The sequence below is a fragment of the Lissotriton helveticus genome, chromosome 3_1, assembly GCF_964261635.1.
Source record: "Lissotriton helveticus chromosome 3_1, aLisHel1.1, whole genome shotgun sequence".
Taxonomy (NCBI): domain Eukaryota; kingdom Metazoa; phylum Chordata; class Amphibia; order Caudata; family Salamandridae; genus Lissotriton; species Lissotriton helveticus.
The window spans coordinates 115,621,737-115,638,984 of record NC_136061.1 but is presented as its reverse complement, the minus strand read 5'-3'; the positions used below and the strand labels follow the sequence as shown (position 1 = coordinate 115,638,984).

General features: G+C 44.5%; 1 protein-coding gene across 2 annotated transcripts in view; it reads left to right on the top strand.

The window, feature by feature from the left end:
• The window catches only part of SLC13A5 (solute carrier family 13 member 5), a 523,479-nt gene that overhangs the window by 455,372 nt on the left and 50,859 nt on the right, over positions 1 to 17,248 (top strand). For both annotated transcript variants that reach the window (XM_078679336.1, XM_078679335.1), the window contains one exon: positions 5,731 to 5,853. In XM_078679336.1, the coding sequence (XP_078535462.1) occupies positions 5,731 to 5,853 (123 nt within the window). The remainder of the gene's footprint in view (positions 1 to 5,730; positions 5,854 to 17,248) is intronic.

Here is a 17,248-nt window from a genome sequence, read left to right as displayed (position 1 = left end):
AAAGAGTAAGTCAGCATTATGAGTAATTACTATGGCCTGCTGATCTCTAACTGTGTCCTGCTCAGACTCTCCAGAAGTACATCCAAATTTGTGACACGTTAAACTTACCCTCTTTGCCCTCAGATCCATTATTATTAATATCTCTGAGCATGTCTTTTTTATATTTGTGTTTTATTCAGCTTTCTGGTGCACTGCTGTTAGGAAATGGCTTTTTACAGGTTTCTCTAGGTGGGCTAGAGTGGGGAGCCAAGCTCCACACACCGAGAGAGACGTTCTGCCACCTTATGAGTGGGCAGAATATTGCATTCTGGGATAGCTAGCTGCCTCACTTTGCAGAAAGTTGTCATCAGACAAGAGGGAACCTGGTAGCCCATTAGCTTGTAGTCATAGCAACTTGAGGGCAAGTTCTGGGCATAAAAGTGGCCCCCGTGTAGTAAGACCTCAGATTACATCTTCACTTAGGGGAGGACTGAAAACGGTCCTGATATTTGCTCAACTTGGCAAAGAGAGGCTGTATCAAAGCCTGGACTGCACCTGCTGATCCTTGGACTAGCAAAGAGAGGACTGTGCCTGTGGTGTGCTCCTCAAGGAAAATAATTCTTCCTTGGTGATTTGGTAGCCACAATTGTTTGATGACTACTGTCTGGGAGACCAAGTTCCAGCCATCAAAAACTGCACCAATGTCTGCTAAACCCAGAAGAGTCATCAGAGTTGCAGTTTGCTCACCTAAGGTGGACACAAGCCTCAGTTAAAGGGAACAATTGGTTTTACTGTAACCGGAAACCAGTACACCAGCGTCAACTGTTTTTTGGCTGGACTTCAACCGGACTTTGAGGAACATCGACCCTTGTAGCCTAAGTCACCCAACTGTGGACCGGGGAGTAGCCCCGGAAGGCCTATATCACCAGATAAGCATTTCAGCATCCTTCAGCATCTTCAGTGTCCAGTATCCTTTGCACAAGGGTCACTCGATTGAAGTCTATGGTGGATAGCCCATAAATTCTGGACAAGGCTGGAGACTGCTTTGACTGCAAGGTAACTGTCCGGCCAGGCCTCATTTGATTCTGTGACATGCTCCCTGCCGGAGTTGGTTGTCCAAAGCGAGACGGAGTAGCCAACTTTATAAATTTTCAAAAGTTTTCAAAGTTACTGCTAACTCCAATAGTTGCCAGTGCTTGTTTGTTATGTGAGTGAAAAGCAGTGATTTACAATTTGCGTAGTAATTTATATCTCCAGAACCCCTTATGGATTTTGTTCATTTTGGGTAGGGTAATTGCAGTTCTATGACTTCAATTTTTAGGAAGTTGACGTTTTCATGCCTTAGCTTGTCAGTGCCTGTAGCCTGTCTCTGGTCACATGACTGGGTATAGCTGACAGTTGATCTTTGTGTATTCTCCCTAGCCAGCCTCACACAATAGGGAACTTCGGTAGGCCTGGGTGGGTCATCAATGGCAGGATGGGAGCGAGGAGCTGGGCACAGCCCCACTTATACCTGAATAGGCTGCATCCTGTCTCCACACAAAGGACTGAATACAGCCTGGAGTTAGTCTAGAGCCAGGGCAGGTAAGGCAAGATGCCTGGCCACTCCAAACGGAAACCTCTGGAAGCTTATTACAGCTTAGTAAATCTCGAGTAACTCAAGGCAGCTCAAGTCACTGCTTTGCATTACTCTCAGTTGAGAAGGCGTTCTACGGGTAGAGCATGGGTTTTCCTACACATTCACCCATGGATTTTGGAGCATTTCCAGAGTCACTAAGAGTAGTAAACCTGGGGTGCATTGGGACTGGCGGATATCTGGAGGTGCCTGCACCCAGAGGAACTCTAGTACACACACCTATCGGGTCCCCATGGCACCATGTCACGCATCGACTATGTGCTAATGCTTACACAACATCATCATACCGTCAAAGAAATACGGCACCTGGCCAGGGGCATATCGTATCACCCCCCCATATTGTGCAGATTAGAGGTAGGGGAGCCCTCGGTTGACCGTGTGGCACAGATTAATGCGTGGTATCTCACGACCCCTCACCCCCGATCGGGGATAAAGTTCTGACTGAAACAAATTTGTATTTCCAAGAGAACCTGGGGTCAGTCAGCTCCTCTGAATCGCTTTGGGAGGCCTATGTTATCTGCGGGGTGGTCCTGGGGTAAATTTCAGGGCAATGCAAGGAAAAGGAGGCTGCCGTGACGTGTATTGAGACTGAGGTCCTGGAGTTGGAACGCACAGTTAGATCGCACGACTCGGAAGAAGTGCGTCAACAGCTCCACATTAAAACTAAGGAACTCTTGGACCTAGCCATGAATGCGGCTAAGGCACAGTATCGGGCTACTCTTAGCAGGATTTACGATATAGGCGACATGGCAGGCAAACTGTTGGCCTAGCTAGATCGGAGAGATGGTGCACGGCGCATAGTGGCTGAAATTGCCATCAATTCACATTCCCGCACCACGGCTCCGCAGGACATAGCGGATGCATTTGGTAATTATTACCACACCCCGTACTCTTCCACTACGACCCATTCAGAGGAAGAGGCTGCTTCCCTCTTGTGTGATATTCGCAAAAAACAAAAAAAATTTGTAAACCTGGGTATGTGTCAAAATGGTATGCCATCTCAACAGAAGTGTAACGAGCAGAAATATCCCTATTTCTCCTCATTATTTCCTCTTTTCGTATGTGCTGTGTACTGCAGCACACATAGCAAGAAGAAGAAAATGCTTCTGAGAATTGTTCTTGTGTGGGAAGGTGCCTCTTCCTGCATAAAAAGAAACCTTACTGCAACGCAAGCACCCAGCACCATGGTGCAAGAGTGCATGTGCTGGCGCACGGCAGCACAGAGAAAGAGGAGGAATGAACCATAATTCAATAGATACTGTGCATTCCTGCTCTGTCTACTCGAAGCAGCGCAGCAATAAGTGTTACCTGAATGTGGATCGAATTGGTTATTTAACCTTCTCGAGTTATATATCCCTTCCTCTTTTCTCTGACCTCCTAATTTAATTTTGAACATTACTTGTATTCAAAATTTTCTTTTAAATCTAGGATACGTAAAGTATTTAGAATATGTAATTGAAACTAAAAAGTGCAAAATATGTCATGTATGCCGATTGCTGAAGATTTTCCCCGGTAATAAACATGGACTGATGTACGCGAAAATGGCAGCTCCCATGGAAGTTCTATAGAAGATGTTAGTGACAGTGATGTCAACGGGAAACATCCTTTACAATGCAACTTTTACCACGCAGTGCCTTTACGACGCAACTTTTACAACGTAAACCATTGCAATGCATTGCGCTGGGGGGCGCTCTAGGATAGGGAATACGTTTAATTTACTATCCAACACCTTCCCTAGTGTCCACGGGAACTGGAGTTGGAATAGTAAATTAAACTATTCACTATATAGCACCCCAAAGCGCTATGCGTTGTAAAGGTTTGCGTTGTAAAAACCGCGTTGTAAAGGCATGCGTGGTAAAAGCATGCGTTGTAATGTCATACATCCATGTCAACACCATGAAGTCCTACCTTTCCCAAAACTCCTTGGGGCATATTAGCAACAACCTCGTTAAAATTATCGCAGTTTTAGCGGCAGGAAACTGCCACTAAAACGGCGATCATTTTAACTAGGTTCTTGCCAATATGCCCCCTTGTTTTTCCTACAATAACCCTGACTGCTGAAATGAGCACAGCAAAGTTGACTTAATACTCACATTTTTAGCAGGAGGTTAAAAAAGAGATTTTGAATTACTAAATCATAGTTTTCAAGTAAGGGGAAAAAACTCTACAACTCTGGACTTTTTCTTGTACGTGGACATTGCTCAGACATAGGGTTAGCGCTGACGTGTAGACTAAGAAAACTACAAAAGTCACAGAGGCAGATTTATGTTGCTTGACACATCTCTACAAATCAGCAGAGATGCGCCAGGAAAGATGCGGCATGCAAGTTTATCCTTGCGCCACCCATGATGCGCCGCATTTACAATGCGGCGCACCATGGCGCAAGAATAAACAGATGCGTGTCGCATCTAGGGCGTGAAGTTTGCTCAGTGCTGAAGTAGTGTTGCATGCGGCACGCAACTCCAGCACTTTTCCAACTTGCCCTATCTGTTAACGTGGTGAGTCAAGCCTTACGCCTGCTTCAAGCAGGCGCAGGGTTTTGACGCATCAGCCTTGGTAAAGTGACTCAGTGAAATCTTGTAGATTTCACTGAGTCACTTTTCAGGGGCGTTCCTGCGACGGAACGCCCCCCCCCTTCGTGGAAACACCCACATGAAACCTGACGCAGGTTTCATGTGGCGCAGGGCATTACAACGTGACGCATCTCTCAGATGCGTCACGTTGTAAATACCCCGCACCATGGCGCATCTTTTGCGCCGCCGCTGCGTCACAAAAGTGACGAAATGGTGGCGTAAAAGAGGCGCAAGGGGCTTGTAAATCTGCCCCACAGTTTCCCCTTGCATGTGCTTGTTAGTATTGAAGACGCTATTTTTTTGTAAAACTATTCATATCATAAGTGTATGCATCCAGCCTTCGTGAATCTTCCATTTATAGAACAAAGCTGTTCTCAAAATGTACGATTGCCTTCTACGATTGGATAGTACTAAAAGAATAGGATGGTGCTAAAAACGATGCACTCGGTCCAAATCACAAATCTGTTTGCACGAATAAGGTAATAGCAGGAGTAAATGTGTTTTCCTTGTGGAGTGGGGTGGCATTACTAACATGCTTAATAGGAGTGGTAGTGAACGGGGCTCTTCGTGAGGTAAAATATTATCCCAATAAAAGAAAAGAAAAAAGGTTGGAAGTGGGTATGGACTTCTGTGCATGATCCCCCCATGCAGATATATACACATGTAACATTTCTGTATGCATTAAGGTTCTACCTTTGAGTACCATCTAATTGTCAGACTCTTACAGACTCACAGGAGTACTCCTGGAGATGTCAGGGTATTTCTTACACCAATTTACTCCTAATGTAAATATTATTTTACAGAAGTACATTGCTTTCTCTTTCCCTACAGTATTGGTGATTCTAGCCTCCTTTCACCAATGTAATATGGGTCATAGCTCTCTCTAAACCTTATTCAATGATTGATGAATTATTAATAAATTGCAATTTAGATCGCTCTATGCTTTCTTGATGATAAACCTAAATAAGACCAGGAGTGCAGAGAAAAGTGAGACATATAAACCTCTAGATACTCGAACAGGAAAGCTGTGAATGCTTTCCTGTGTATCGTGTAATTGGGAATTTGTCTTAAAACAAGGGGAGCTCTGGAAGAATGATAATGAAATATGCGACTTCCAGAACAAAGCATCTGGGAATCTACAACACAAATTGGCCTGTTGATCTCAAGCTCTGACTATCACCCTGTGCTCCTTTTAATGCACACCACAATGTGTCCTCCAGCACAGGATTCTTTCTGTACCCGTGGGTGTCTGCTTATGTGTTCCTCTTCTTGCAATGGCAACAGGGTTGTCTGTATATCTATAGATCTGTGTCCATGGCTACTCATTGATCTGAGTGTAGGGTATGCTTGTGTCTATTTGTGTGTTTGCATAGTGCTTCTATAGTTCTTGGTTAGTGTGAACCGTTAACTGTGGGTGCATTTTTTGTGGATGAGTCAGATGTACACGTGAAAATGTGAATAGAGTACTGTATGCTCCGGTTCATGTTCTATACATACTTCCAGGCTTTTCACAATCAATTTTAAAACGTTTTCTTATTGCAGGCTCTTTCCCGAAAATGGTGATGTTATAAACTTCGCTTCCTGGTTTATGTTTGCCTTCCCCAACATGATACTGATGCTGACACTAGCCTGGCTGTGGCTTCAATTTTCTTTCTTGGGATTTAAGTAAGTATATCTTCTAGTGATTGCAACAACTGACCCCAGCCTTGTCTGACTCGTGTCTTCTTTGCTATGATGCTTGACAGGCGTGTATGTTTTCAGATATTTAGAATGGAGTGGGTCTGTGCAAGCCTGACATCTTCTGCCCACATATAGCTTTGGTCTACCCTATACCGCTCACAAAATCAACATTTAGGGGCTAATTACCAAGGGCCTTATCGCCCCTTTAGCGGGAATTTTTCCCACTAAAGCGGCGATAATTTTATCGCCCTATTACCTAGCTGTCGCTAACACCAGTTAGTGACAGCTAGTAGGAGATAGCGACCATCTTGGGCCCCACTTTGCATGTCAGTGATATTTATCACTAATGACATGCAAAGTGGATGTGCCAAGATGTTAGCGACTGTAAACAGTCGCTAACATCGCTATCTCCTATTACCTACAAAGGCGTACTTCTGGAAATATTCGCGCTAAGCTCGAATATCTCCAAAAGCTAAAGCCTGCCCAGAGCAGTTCTTAGCCATGTTATCCAATGGTAGGTGGATAACATGGCTAAGAGCATTAGCTCGGTAATGCATGAATATCGCTGACTTTTCAGCGATATTCATGCATTTCGGCCGATTTTTATCACTTTTGAGATCGGTTGAGCTCGGCGATAATAATATTGCCGCTAACCGTGTTAAGCGATAATTATCGCTTAATCTTGGTAATATGCCCTTTAGTGCTGCAGGGAAGTGAGTATGGAGCTATTGTAGTTATGTGCATACATTTCTAATCCAGGTTCATAAGTAACAATTAATACTTTGGATACCTGGGACCAAAAGTGGAGACCCACCTGTAGGCCCGTCTCTCTGCACCTGCTCCTCATTTATTGCACTCTATAACAGCACTCCTGCAGAACCTACCATTGGGGGCACCCATTTGTTGTCCCAATGCTAATGTTGTTGAAGAGTCTGCTTATGTTAGGGCAATTCATCTAATGTCATTTGTGCCAGAAAATCTTGTATGGAGCCACTATTGAAACTGTGGCATACCTTCAGATAGAAAATCATGTGACTGTACACCCAATCTATCCCCCGCACTGGGACACCAAAACAGGCATGTGGAGAACTTTTGTTTTCTGAGTCCTTGCGATGGATCTCTGCTTTGGGGGATTATCGCCAAGAACTACCTAGCGGCACATCGTCCATAAATAATGACACAATGGAACAAGGTATGTTCAGGGTACAAGTGTCCCCGACAGTCTCATGTGATGGGGCCCTGCTCTATCGACCACCAGGCCCCAAATCTAAATCCAACTTTACTACGGCCCTGACAGAAATTATTGCCATGCAGGCTGTTACTTCCAAGAACTTCATATTATTGGGCGACTTTAACTTTCATGGCGAAGTCAAAGACAACCCAGAAGTGAATATGCTATTCTCAAATCTGAACGATATGGGACTCAGCCAGATGGTGTTAGGTCCCACACATTTGGCAGGCCACACCTTAGACCTTATATTTACTCATTCACAACTGAAGTACAGCAGCCGCAGCCGCTTATTTGGTCAGACCACTATCTAGTCCAATTTTCCCACCAATTTCAAGTAGGGCCAAAAAACAAGGTCAATCCATTATACCAACAGGGACAATATAAAAGACCATGGCACAAGCTGAAGATGGATAGCGTTGCCAAACCCTATATCGACCAAGCCATAAAAATGGAACTTATGGATAAAGATCCCTCAGCCATGCTAGATAGTTTTAATTTGGCCCTAACTAAAACCTTGGACCTAGTGATCCCACAGAAAAAAGGCCACAATACCTCTAAGGGGACCTTTGGCCCCATGGTATACAGATGAACTTAGGTCCCTAAGAACAACATGTACAGCACTAGAGAGGAAGTGGAGGAAGGAAAAATTATCAGGAGACAGGACCATATATAAGGGTGCACTAGCCCATTATCATCTTGAAATAAAAAAGGCTCGATGCTCCCATATCCAAGATCAAATAGAAAACTCTAAGAACTCGACCAAAGCTCTTTTCAATATTGTTAGAGACTTTTCCTCACCCTTAGTATGCAAACAAGCACCATTAGAATCACAGGACCTATGTGATTCCATTGCATACTTTTTTCATGAAAAAATTGAAAAAAATCTATTCAAATTTTTTGGATCAAGACACAAATGTGATCCAAATAAAAAAAAAGCTAGGCATCTCCCCCACACCCAACGGAGCCTCGCTAAACCGTTTTAAGCTCATCTCACTTGTGGAAACAACAAAACTGCTATCAGCAGCTAAATCAGGGTCTCCACAGGATATCTGCCCGCCCAGTACAATGGCTCTTGTATCCTCGGTCTGTGCTCCAGCCGTCCAACGAATTTCTAATGTATCAATTGAAACAGGGAAAGGGATCTCAAAGAAGGTGGGAATTGGGAAGTTTAATTTATACACCAGATTAAAAGACAACCCTTCCTTACCTAGCGAGGTTTTCTCGGGACTGTTTTTAAAGAGTGGGATAGTCGGGGGATAAGAAAAGTTGGAGATATGATGGGCCCTCACGGTATGCTACAATTCACGGAATTGCAAAACAGCTTTACTTTGGACACAAAACACTTTTTTAAATATCTCCAAATAAGAAGCTGTCTTTCGAAAAAACAAGGGGGTGCACTGGGCTTTGAAAGAAGTATATTGTTGGACCTTATAGAAAGTGGTTCCGATTGCACCATTAAAAGGTTTTATTTAGAAATGACAAATCTAAAGAAAGATGATCTAGAGAAATGGGTAGATAGATGGTCTTCAGACCTAGAAATTGGTAGGGACATCTTCACTGACTCATTGGAAATGGGGAGAAAAATGTTGTGTTCGTCGTCCCTTCAGGCCCAACATTATAAGATATTATACCATCTATACTATACGCCTGCGAAGATTGCTCAGTGGGGCGGTACATCAGGCACTACTTGTTTTAGATGCGGAAGCGCAGATGCTGACCTGACACACATTTTTGCAATTTGTCCCCACCTAGATAAACTGAAACAGGATATTGTGAACTTTTTTCAGGTTGCAATGTCAATAATAATAGAGTTAACACCAGCCATTATGTTATTGGGGATAAGTGCTGATGAGCAGACGAACTGTAAAATTTTTATATTTGTGGCAATGGCGATTCTGAGATTGTTAGTGGCCTCTGCTTGGTTAGACCCTAACCCCCCATCATATCACCAATGGTTAGGAAAAGTAATGTCAACACAAAAATTGGAAACAGCCATATATGCTAGAAAGGGAAAAAAGGATAAGAAGTTGGGTATGCAAATCTGGGAACCTTTCATCCGATGGAAGTCTGGAATAGATCCTTAAAAGACCAAGAACTTGTCTAGATTTTTTGTTTGAATCTGTATGTATAATTTTATGTCTCAATGTATTGTAATCATTGTGCCCTGCTCATGTTATAAAGAAAATGGGGGAAAAAAATTTCAATAAAAAAACTTTAAAAAAATAAAAATGAAACAGGCCTCATTCCTGGGGCCTGGAAAGAGGGGTCCGTCCGGCCTATTCTGAAGAAGCCTACCACAGACCCATTGGAGTTAAGTAACTACCGACCAATATCCCTGCTACCCCTACTGGGGAAATTGCTGGAATCCAATATAAATACCCAGTTTAGTCAATACCTGGAAGCAAACGATCTGCTGGACCCTTCCCAGTCGGGCTTCCACCCAGGGTTCAGTACAGAAACTGCAACGTTGGCCGTCACTGACTCCTTTTTTTTTTTTTTTTTAATATTTTTATTGCGAAAGCACATAAAGGCACAGGTTTACATGGCCGTCCAATCCACTTACACGCGATCATCAATAACATGCAGTCCCCAGGACCATACACAGCCTTATTTGGCCCACATCCCGGAGGCTGGGCGGCGTAGAATCAACGCATGTAAAAAGGATAAGTGCAGCTGTGCTTAAAGGATATGGAATTATCTTTGTATTGGCTAATTTTTCGTTATTCTGTTTTTATTCTGTTTAACATTTAACAAAAAACAAACCCCCCAAGCATGGCATCATTGGTATAGAAATTAACAAATCAAGTTATCTATGTGAGGCCCAACAAAGGCACAGTCATTATAATACAGTAAGGACCTATAGGGATCACAGCAATGTACAATCATGCGTACCAAGGAATATTAGCGTGCCCGCATGGGGGTCCTACATCGGATCCAAACCCTCCAATCCGGGCCCCTACCGTCACTGACTCCTTAAGGTGTACCCTCGATTCCGGTGGTGGCAGTCCTGGTTCTCCTAGATCTCTCCGCGGCCTTTGATACGATATCTCATCAAAGGCTGGCGGAGAGACTAGGTGAATGTGGCATCGGAGGCACTGCCCTACGGTGGTTGAAACACTTCCTAAGGGACAGGTGGCAAACCACTATGCTTGGACCATTTGTCTCTAAAAGTAAATTCTTGCTAGATAAAGGGGTGCCTCAGGGATCGTGCCTTAGTCCTCCCTTGTTAAATGTTTATCTGTCCCCCTTGGCAAAACTCATCCAATTCTTCGGCTTTGAAATAATTTTCAATGCCGACGACACGCAGCTGCTGTTTCCAATTGGTAACAACCTCCTGGATGAGAAACAGCGCTTTACGGACGGTATGCTAGCGGTCGCAGATTGGATGAGGGAACAGTGCCTACAACTTAACCCGGGAAAAACAGAGCTAATGCTCTTAGGGAAATCTGCACACCTCTGGACTGCCAATTGGTGGCCCTCCAAACTGGGTGAAGCACCAATACCATCCACCTCTGTAAAAAGCTTAGGAATCCAATTAGATGCCAAGCTAGATATGAAGGACAACATAAAGAACAGTACAGGCTCATGCTATTATAATATATGTCTACTGCATAGAATCATCCCCTACTTACCCCTGGAACACCGGAGAACTGTAGTGCAGGCGATGATAGGAAGTAGGCTGGATTATGGCAATGCCCTGCTGGCAGAGGTTGGAACCACTGCGCTTTCCAAATTACAAGCAATACAGAACACGGCCGCCAGAATGGTCTTGGGCTGCCCACCCGGCACCCCATCTCTTCCTCTTCTTGAACAGCTACACTGGCTACCAATCCAAATGCGTTCTGTATTCAAGATCTGCTGTTTGTCCTTCAAAGCTCTTAGAGGTGAGGGCCCAGCCTACCTTAGAAATAAACTCACTAAGCACTCAAGTGAACGCAACCTTAGATCCAATTCCCTAGCCCTTTTGAACGTCCCCCGGATTCGACTCACCTGCACAGGCGGCAGAGCATTTTCGTTCGTAGCTCCAAAATACTGGAACTCGCTTCCATTGATGCTGCGGGAATCCACAAACTACATGTCCTTCAGGAGACAACTAAAGACTTGGGGGCATATTACCAAGCAATAGCGATAATTATCGCTATTGCTTGGTTAGAGACAAAAATTTACAGCTGAACTGCGGCGATTTTTATCGCAGATAAACCTTGGTATTACCAAGGTTTATCGCAAATGCGATAAAAAACGGCCGCAATGCATGAATATCGCTGAAAAGTCAGCGATATTCATGCATTACCAAGCTAATGCTCTTAGCCATGTTATCTACCTCCCATTGGATAACATGGCTAAGAACTGCTCAGGGCAGGTGTTAGCTTTTGGAGATATTCGCGCTTAGCGCGAATATCTCCAAAACTTGGTAATAGGAGATAGCGATGTTAGCGACTGTTTCCAGTCGCTAACATCTTGGCACGCCCACTTTGCATGTCATTAGTGATAAATATCACTGACATGCAAAGTGGAGCCCAAGATGGTCGCTATCTCCTACTAGCTGTCGCTAACTGGTGTTAGCGACAGCTAGGTAATAGGGAGATAATTTTATCTCCGCTTTCTTGGCTTTTAAAGCCAAAAAAGCGGAGATAAACCCCCTTGATAATATGCCCCTTGGTTCTTCTAATATCCCTCACACCGCCGTTTTTTTTTTTTTCCCCTCTGAGGTCTTCCCCTTCAGGTAAAGCGCTGAGATGCCCCTGGGTGAGTCATGCGCGATACAAGAACCATTAACAGAACAACAACACACACAATTCATGCATGCATTCAGTGGGGCAGGGGACTAGAGAAGTAGTCACCTTTGTGGTAGATGTCTCTCAATCTAGCAGCCTGGCCGCCATTAAGAAACTGGTAGTTTGAGAAATAAAATACATGATCAGCATTACTCTGAAATTGGTCTGCAGTGAGGAGGTAACAGTATGTTATAAGAGTGTCTAATCCCATTTATTAGAGTTGTATGTGATATCCTGACTGTGAGTAATCCCGACTGAAGGGTCTTAGGACAATCAGAAGTTACTGCACCCCAGCTGTATCAAACTGGGAGTTTTGCCTATGGCTCCCAGGCCCCATACTGCAGAATACCAAAGTGGGGACCAAGCATCCCTATTAGCACTTGAGTCTCAGGGGCATATTATCAAGGACAGGCGATGCATTATCGCCGCTTTTATCGGCAGGAAACTGCTGATAAAGCGGCGATAATGGCCTTGATAATATGCTCTATGAATTCCAATCGAAGCCCATGTTAGATGTGAACACATCTAACATGGGCTTCGATTGGAATTCATAGAGCATATTATCAAGGCCATTATAGCCGCTTTCTGCCGATAAAAGCAGCGATAATGTATTGCCTGTCCTTGATAATATGCCCCCAGTGTGCTGAGGCTTAGATGTACAAAGCTTACTAAGAGAGGTGTTATGAGCTGGAAACTCAAAACTCAACAAATAACACTCAATAAATCTAATGTCCAGTCAGTGAGTAATCGTTCAAAACAAAAAGTACTTCCATACACGCAAAAGTTAATATTGAGCACAAAATAACACAAATTGTGACAAACAGAAATGGAAACACTTTCTAAAAGCCGTAAAAAATACAGGCGGCGCACAGTAAGCAAACGTCATATTAATAAATCTCTATGTGTAGTCTAGACTCCCTGGCCCTGAGGGAGGGAGGTTTTTAGGACTAGGATCTGCACGTCAACAGATCCTAGTCCTAAAAACTACAATATTCCCATATATTCAAGCATTGCTTTGCTGCAGGGCTTTGCGCCACTCTGCGTCAGTTCTGATGAAGCTTGTAGCTGTGGGGCAAAGCTTTGCTGGGCATTAAGTTGCTCGGTGCCAGTTCCCATGCAGCTTGTAGCTGTGTGGTGAGGCTTTGTGATGCTTTACGTTGATCATCATTGGTTCGGATGAAGCTTGCAGTTGTGTATTTAGGCTTTGCATTGCTTCTTGATGGATTTGAATGGAACCTTTGTTCAGGCCAGGAGGAGCTCTCTATGATGCCAGCCAAAGGGCTCTAGGGGATCAGGAACACACTCCAGCAGAGGTCAGCAAGGCTCATGCAAGTCCAGTTGTAGGTTCAGTGCAGCAGGTCCGCTTGGCAGTGCCGGGAAGAGTCCTAGAGTGTGTTAGGTCCATGTAACTCAGACAGGAGAATAGCCAACTGACCCTTGAAGTCACTCAGTCAGGGAAAAAAGGAGCAGGTCCATTCTTCCTTCTCAGTGAGCAGGGCAGGCCTCAAGCAGCAGGGCTGTCCTCTGGTAGCAGGGCAGTTTTTCTTCTGTAGTATCCACAGGTCCAAGAGTGTACTGAAGAGTTGTTCTGAGGTTCCAATATTGATACCTGGTGCCAGCTTTGAAATGGGAGAAACTGCTAGACTTTGCCCCACTTCTGATGTTGAAACTTGATTCCTCCCTGCCCTGGTCCTAGGTTGTCTGGAGTCACTGGAGGATAGTGTGAAGTTATTTGTGTGTGCTGTAGCAGCTCCTTTGAAGTGCAAGTGTGGTAGATAAGAGCTGTGCCCCTCCCATCTGGTTTACATGGCTCATCTTGCAAACACCTAGTCCGCCTTTGTGATGCTATCTGGGAGGAGTACACAAAGGTTAACTACACCTAGTCATGTGACCGAGGATACAGAATGCCGGCAGCAAAAGGCTAGGACAAGAAAAAGCCAACTTTCTAAAATGGGAATTTTCTGAAATCTGACTTAAAATTTGACTTTAGAATTAAAAAGGATTTTAGATTCCAATTCTTTAGAGACCAAACTTGACCTTCCTACCTGCTATCACTTATTAAATGTAATAAGGCACACCAATGTTATCCTATGAGACATGTAAGCATTGCAGTAGTGAACAACAAATGTAAGATTTGTGACAACCCGGATGTGTGACACTTAACAGTACATGTCCAACTTTTATAATACTCTGCTCCCTGCCCTAAAGGCTGTTTGGTGCCTACCTTGCGGGTTACTAATATGTTTTAAAAAGGAAGGTTGAGGCCTGGAATAAGGATTGTTTTGCTAGGTCGATATGTCAGTTGAAAACTGCACATACAGGCTGCTGTTGCAAGCCTGAGACATATTTTAAAAGACTACTTAAGTGGGTGGCACAATAGGTGCTGCAGGCTCACTAGCAGCATTTAATTTACAGGATTGGGTACATGTAGTACCACTTTATTAGGGACTTAAAAGTAAATTAGATGGTCCAATTGGGTGTAAGCCTATGTTACCTTGTTTAAATTAGAGAGCACAAGCACTTTAGCACTGGTTGACAGTGGTAAAGTGCACAGAGTTCCAACCGTGGCCCATGCAGGTAAGAGCAGTGAGGCAGTGTTCGACCACGAAGGGTAATTAAATAAATAATTATTTTTCCCTTGTGGTCGTATGTCGAAATCCACCCCCACCCGGCCCCACCGCTCTTACCTGCACGAGCCCAAGCTGCAGAGTCCTAAAGCCAACGAAAACGTAGTTAGCAAAACCGGAGGGGCAAAGGCAAAAAGCATGGTGTGATCCTGCAGGGAAGGCCAGGTCAAACAGATGCATATAGAAACAAGCATTTGCAATGCAATAGGTCTCGCATTAGTAAAAGTTTGAGCTATTGGTATTGTAAATGACACTTTTTTTATTTATGTGTTGGGTTTGAAAATAGCGAAATTAATAGCTTTGTCTTTAACAATGCCAATAGTTTTAACTTTTGCAAATGTGACACCTATAGCATTTGTAATGCAATATGTGTTGTATTTACGTGACTTAGATGTATTGATATTACAAATAACAATGGCTTTTATTTTTTTAATAATTAATACTTAAATACAAGCTATTGTAATTCATAATGGCAATAGCTTAAAGTTTTGTAAATAGCTTTTGTGAAGATTATGTTCAGTGTATTTTATTGTGACGAAAATCCAAGAACAGAAGTGAAATATTAACATCTTTTTGTGACATTTGTAATAAAGCTTGAAACATTGAGAGAACATATTTGAACCAGTTGTTTAATGGTTGCACAGATTGATGCTGTGGTGGCGCAGAGTGATGTTGTGGTGGTGAGTGATGCTGTGGCATTCAGTGATGCTGTGGTAGCGCATAGTGATGTTGTGGGTGGGTGTGTGTGGGGGCATGGGGGTGGGGGGTGTGGGGGTGTGGGGTGTGTGGGGGGGGTGGGGTGGGTGTGTGGTGGGTGAGTGGGGTTGTGTGTGTGGGGGGTTGTGTGTGTGTGTGAGGTTGTGTGTGTGTGTGGGATTGTGTGTGTGGGGGGTTGTGTGTGTGGGGGGTTGTGTGTGTGTGGGGTTGTGTGTGTGGGGGGGGTTGTGTGTATGTGGGGGGTTGTGTGTGTGAGGGGTTGTGTGTGTGGGGTTGTGTGTGTGGGGGGTTGTGTGTGTGGGGGGTTGTGTGTGTGGCTGTGTGTGTGGGGGAGTGTTTGTGGACGGTTGTGTGTGGGGGGTTGTGTGTGTGTGTGTGTGTGTGTGGGATGCGGGTGTGGGTTGTGTGTGGGGGGTTGTGTGTGGGGTGCTGTGGGTGTGTGTGGGGTTGTGGGGGGGTTGTGTGTGGGGGTGTGGGTGGGCGTTTGGGGGTGTGTGTGGGTGTCTGTGTGTGGGGTTGTGTGTGGGGTGGTGTGTGTGGCTCAGTGAAACCTAAAAAAAACTGTAATCTCAAGAGTTCAAGACATGCGGGAGACTAAAACAGTCAAAATTAGTCTCCATTCCGACATCATTACGGATTCTAAATGGTTATATTTTAAAATGTACTGTGCAATTTTCCACCAAAACCAATGTAGAATGATAAAAGGAAGAGGCACGAATCTCATGCACATCTTTGTATAAATCTATTGTGTCAGTTTTGCTCTTACTGGCATCTGGAAATATTTGTATACGCCAGAAAGTGCTATACACTTCCATCACCGGAATTTGCTGCTCAAAATCTGACAAAAAGCTACCGAGGCGTTTTGAGAAAAATATCCTGTGGGCAGATCGGTTAAAGTTTTGCCTGCATTTACATTATGAAGCTTGACAACCAAGTACAGCGGTCTGTGTTATTGCGTGCATTCGCGCATAAAATGCAGGCCCCGAACACGTTCAATTATGTACCTCTGCTGCAGGACGAGCCCTGTACTTCAAGTTTGGACCCCTCAAAAGGCGGATGAGAACCAGTTTTCGTGCTCTGTGCTGGGGAGGGGGAGGGCCATTAAAGGAAGGGGGCGGAGAGGAGCCTGTGAGAACTCACTGCAGAGATCAAAGGAAGGGTGGGAGAGACACTGGTGAGCAAGCATATGGGGGGTCAGGGAGTATGCAGACTGGTGAGATGAATGCTTGTGTTAGTAGAGACGGGGCGCACGCACAAAGTGTCTGGTGTCACATGAAAGCTGTGCACAATGGGCATGGTTGCAGAATGCCCCTATAAAAAAAATGTTGAAAGCTTTCCCTCATTTGAAGTTGATACAAGTCCCAAAGTAAGTTACGAACATTGTTCAACTCTACAGGCAGTTGTTTTTGGGGAGCGGCTTGAGACACTTTCACTGTTTGCTAATAGTTACATTAAAATGTAACAAACACAGGCACAGAATGGACGGATGAAGGAGTGGGTGGGGGGAAAGACATGAACGGAGGTGGATTTAAAGTGTGTGCGGAAAGCTGTTTTAAATCACCGCGTGAGGCACATCAAAAACTGCAGATGGCTGCTTGTGTAGTGACCAGAAGCAACCTGTATTTGAGGGAGGAGGGAGCAAGGGGCAAACAGTTATGTGTGTGTAATGTGTGTAAGCGCTACAAATTGTCCTGCGAGGCAGTGAAAACTTCTTTAGTGCATATGTGTGGCCCATGGAAAGTATAAAGGGCAAAATGTATTCCTGATGGTTTAATTAAATGTGCTGCAACCGACTAGCATGTGGGTAGAAGCATCGTGCGGGATAATTAGGGTGACCAGATTCTCATGACAAAGAAGTCAGAGCGTGTGTGTAGGGAGAGAGAGGGGAGGTGCTGGCGGCTGGGGAGGGGGAGGAGAAATGCGAGTAAGGCTGTGTGCGGGGAGAGAGAGGGGAGGTGCTGGCGGCTGGGGAGGGGGAACAGATGGTGATGGCTGGAGATTTGATGCTGTACACGCGCATTTTAACTCAT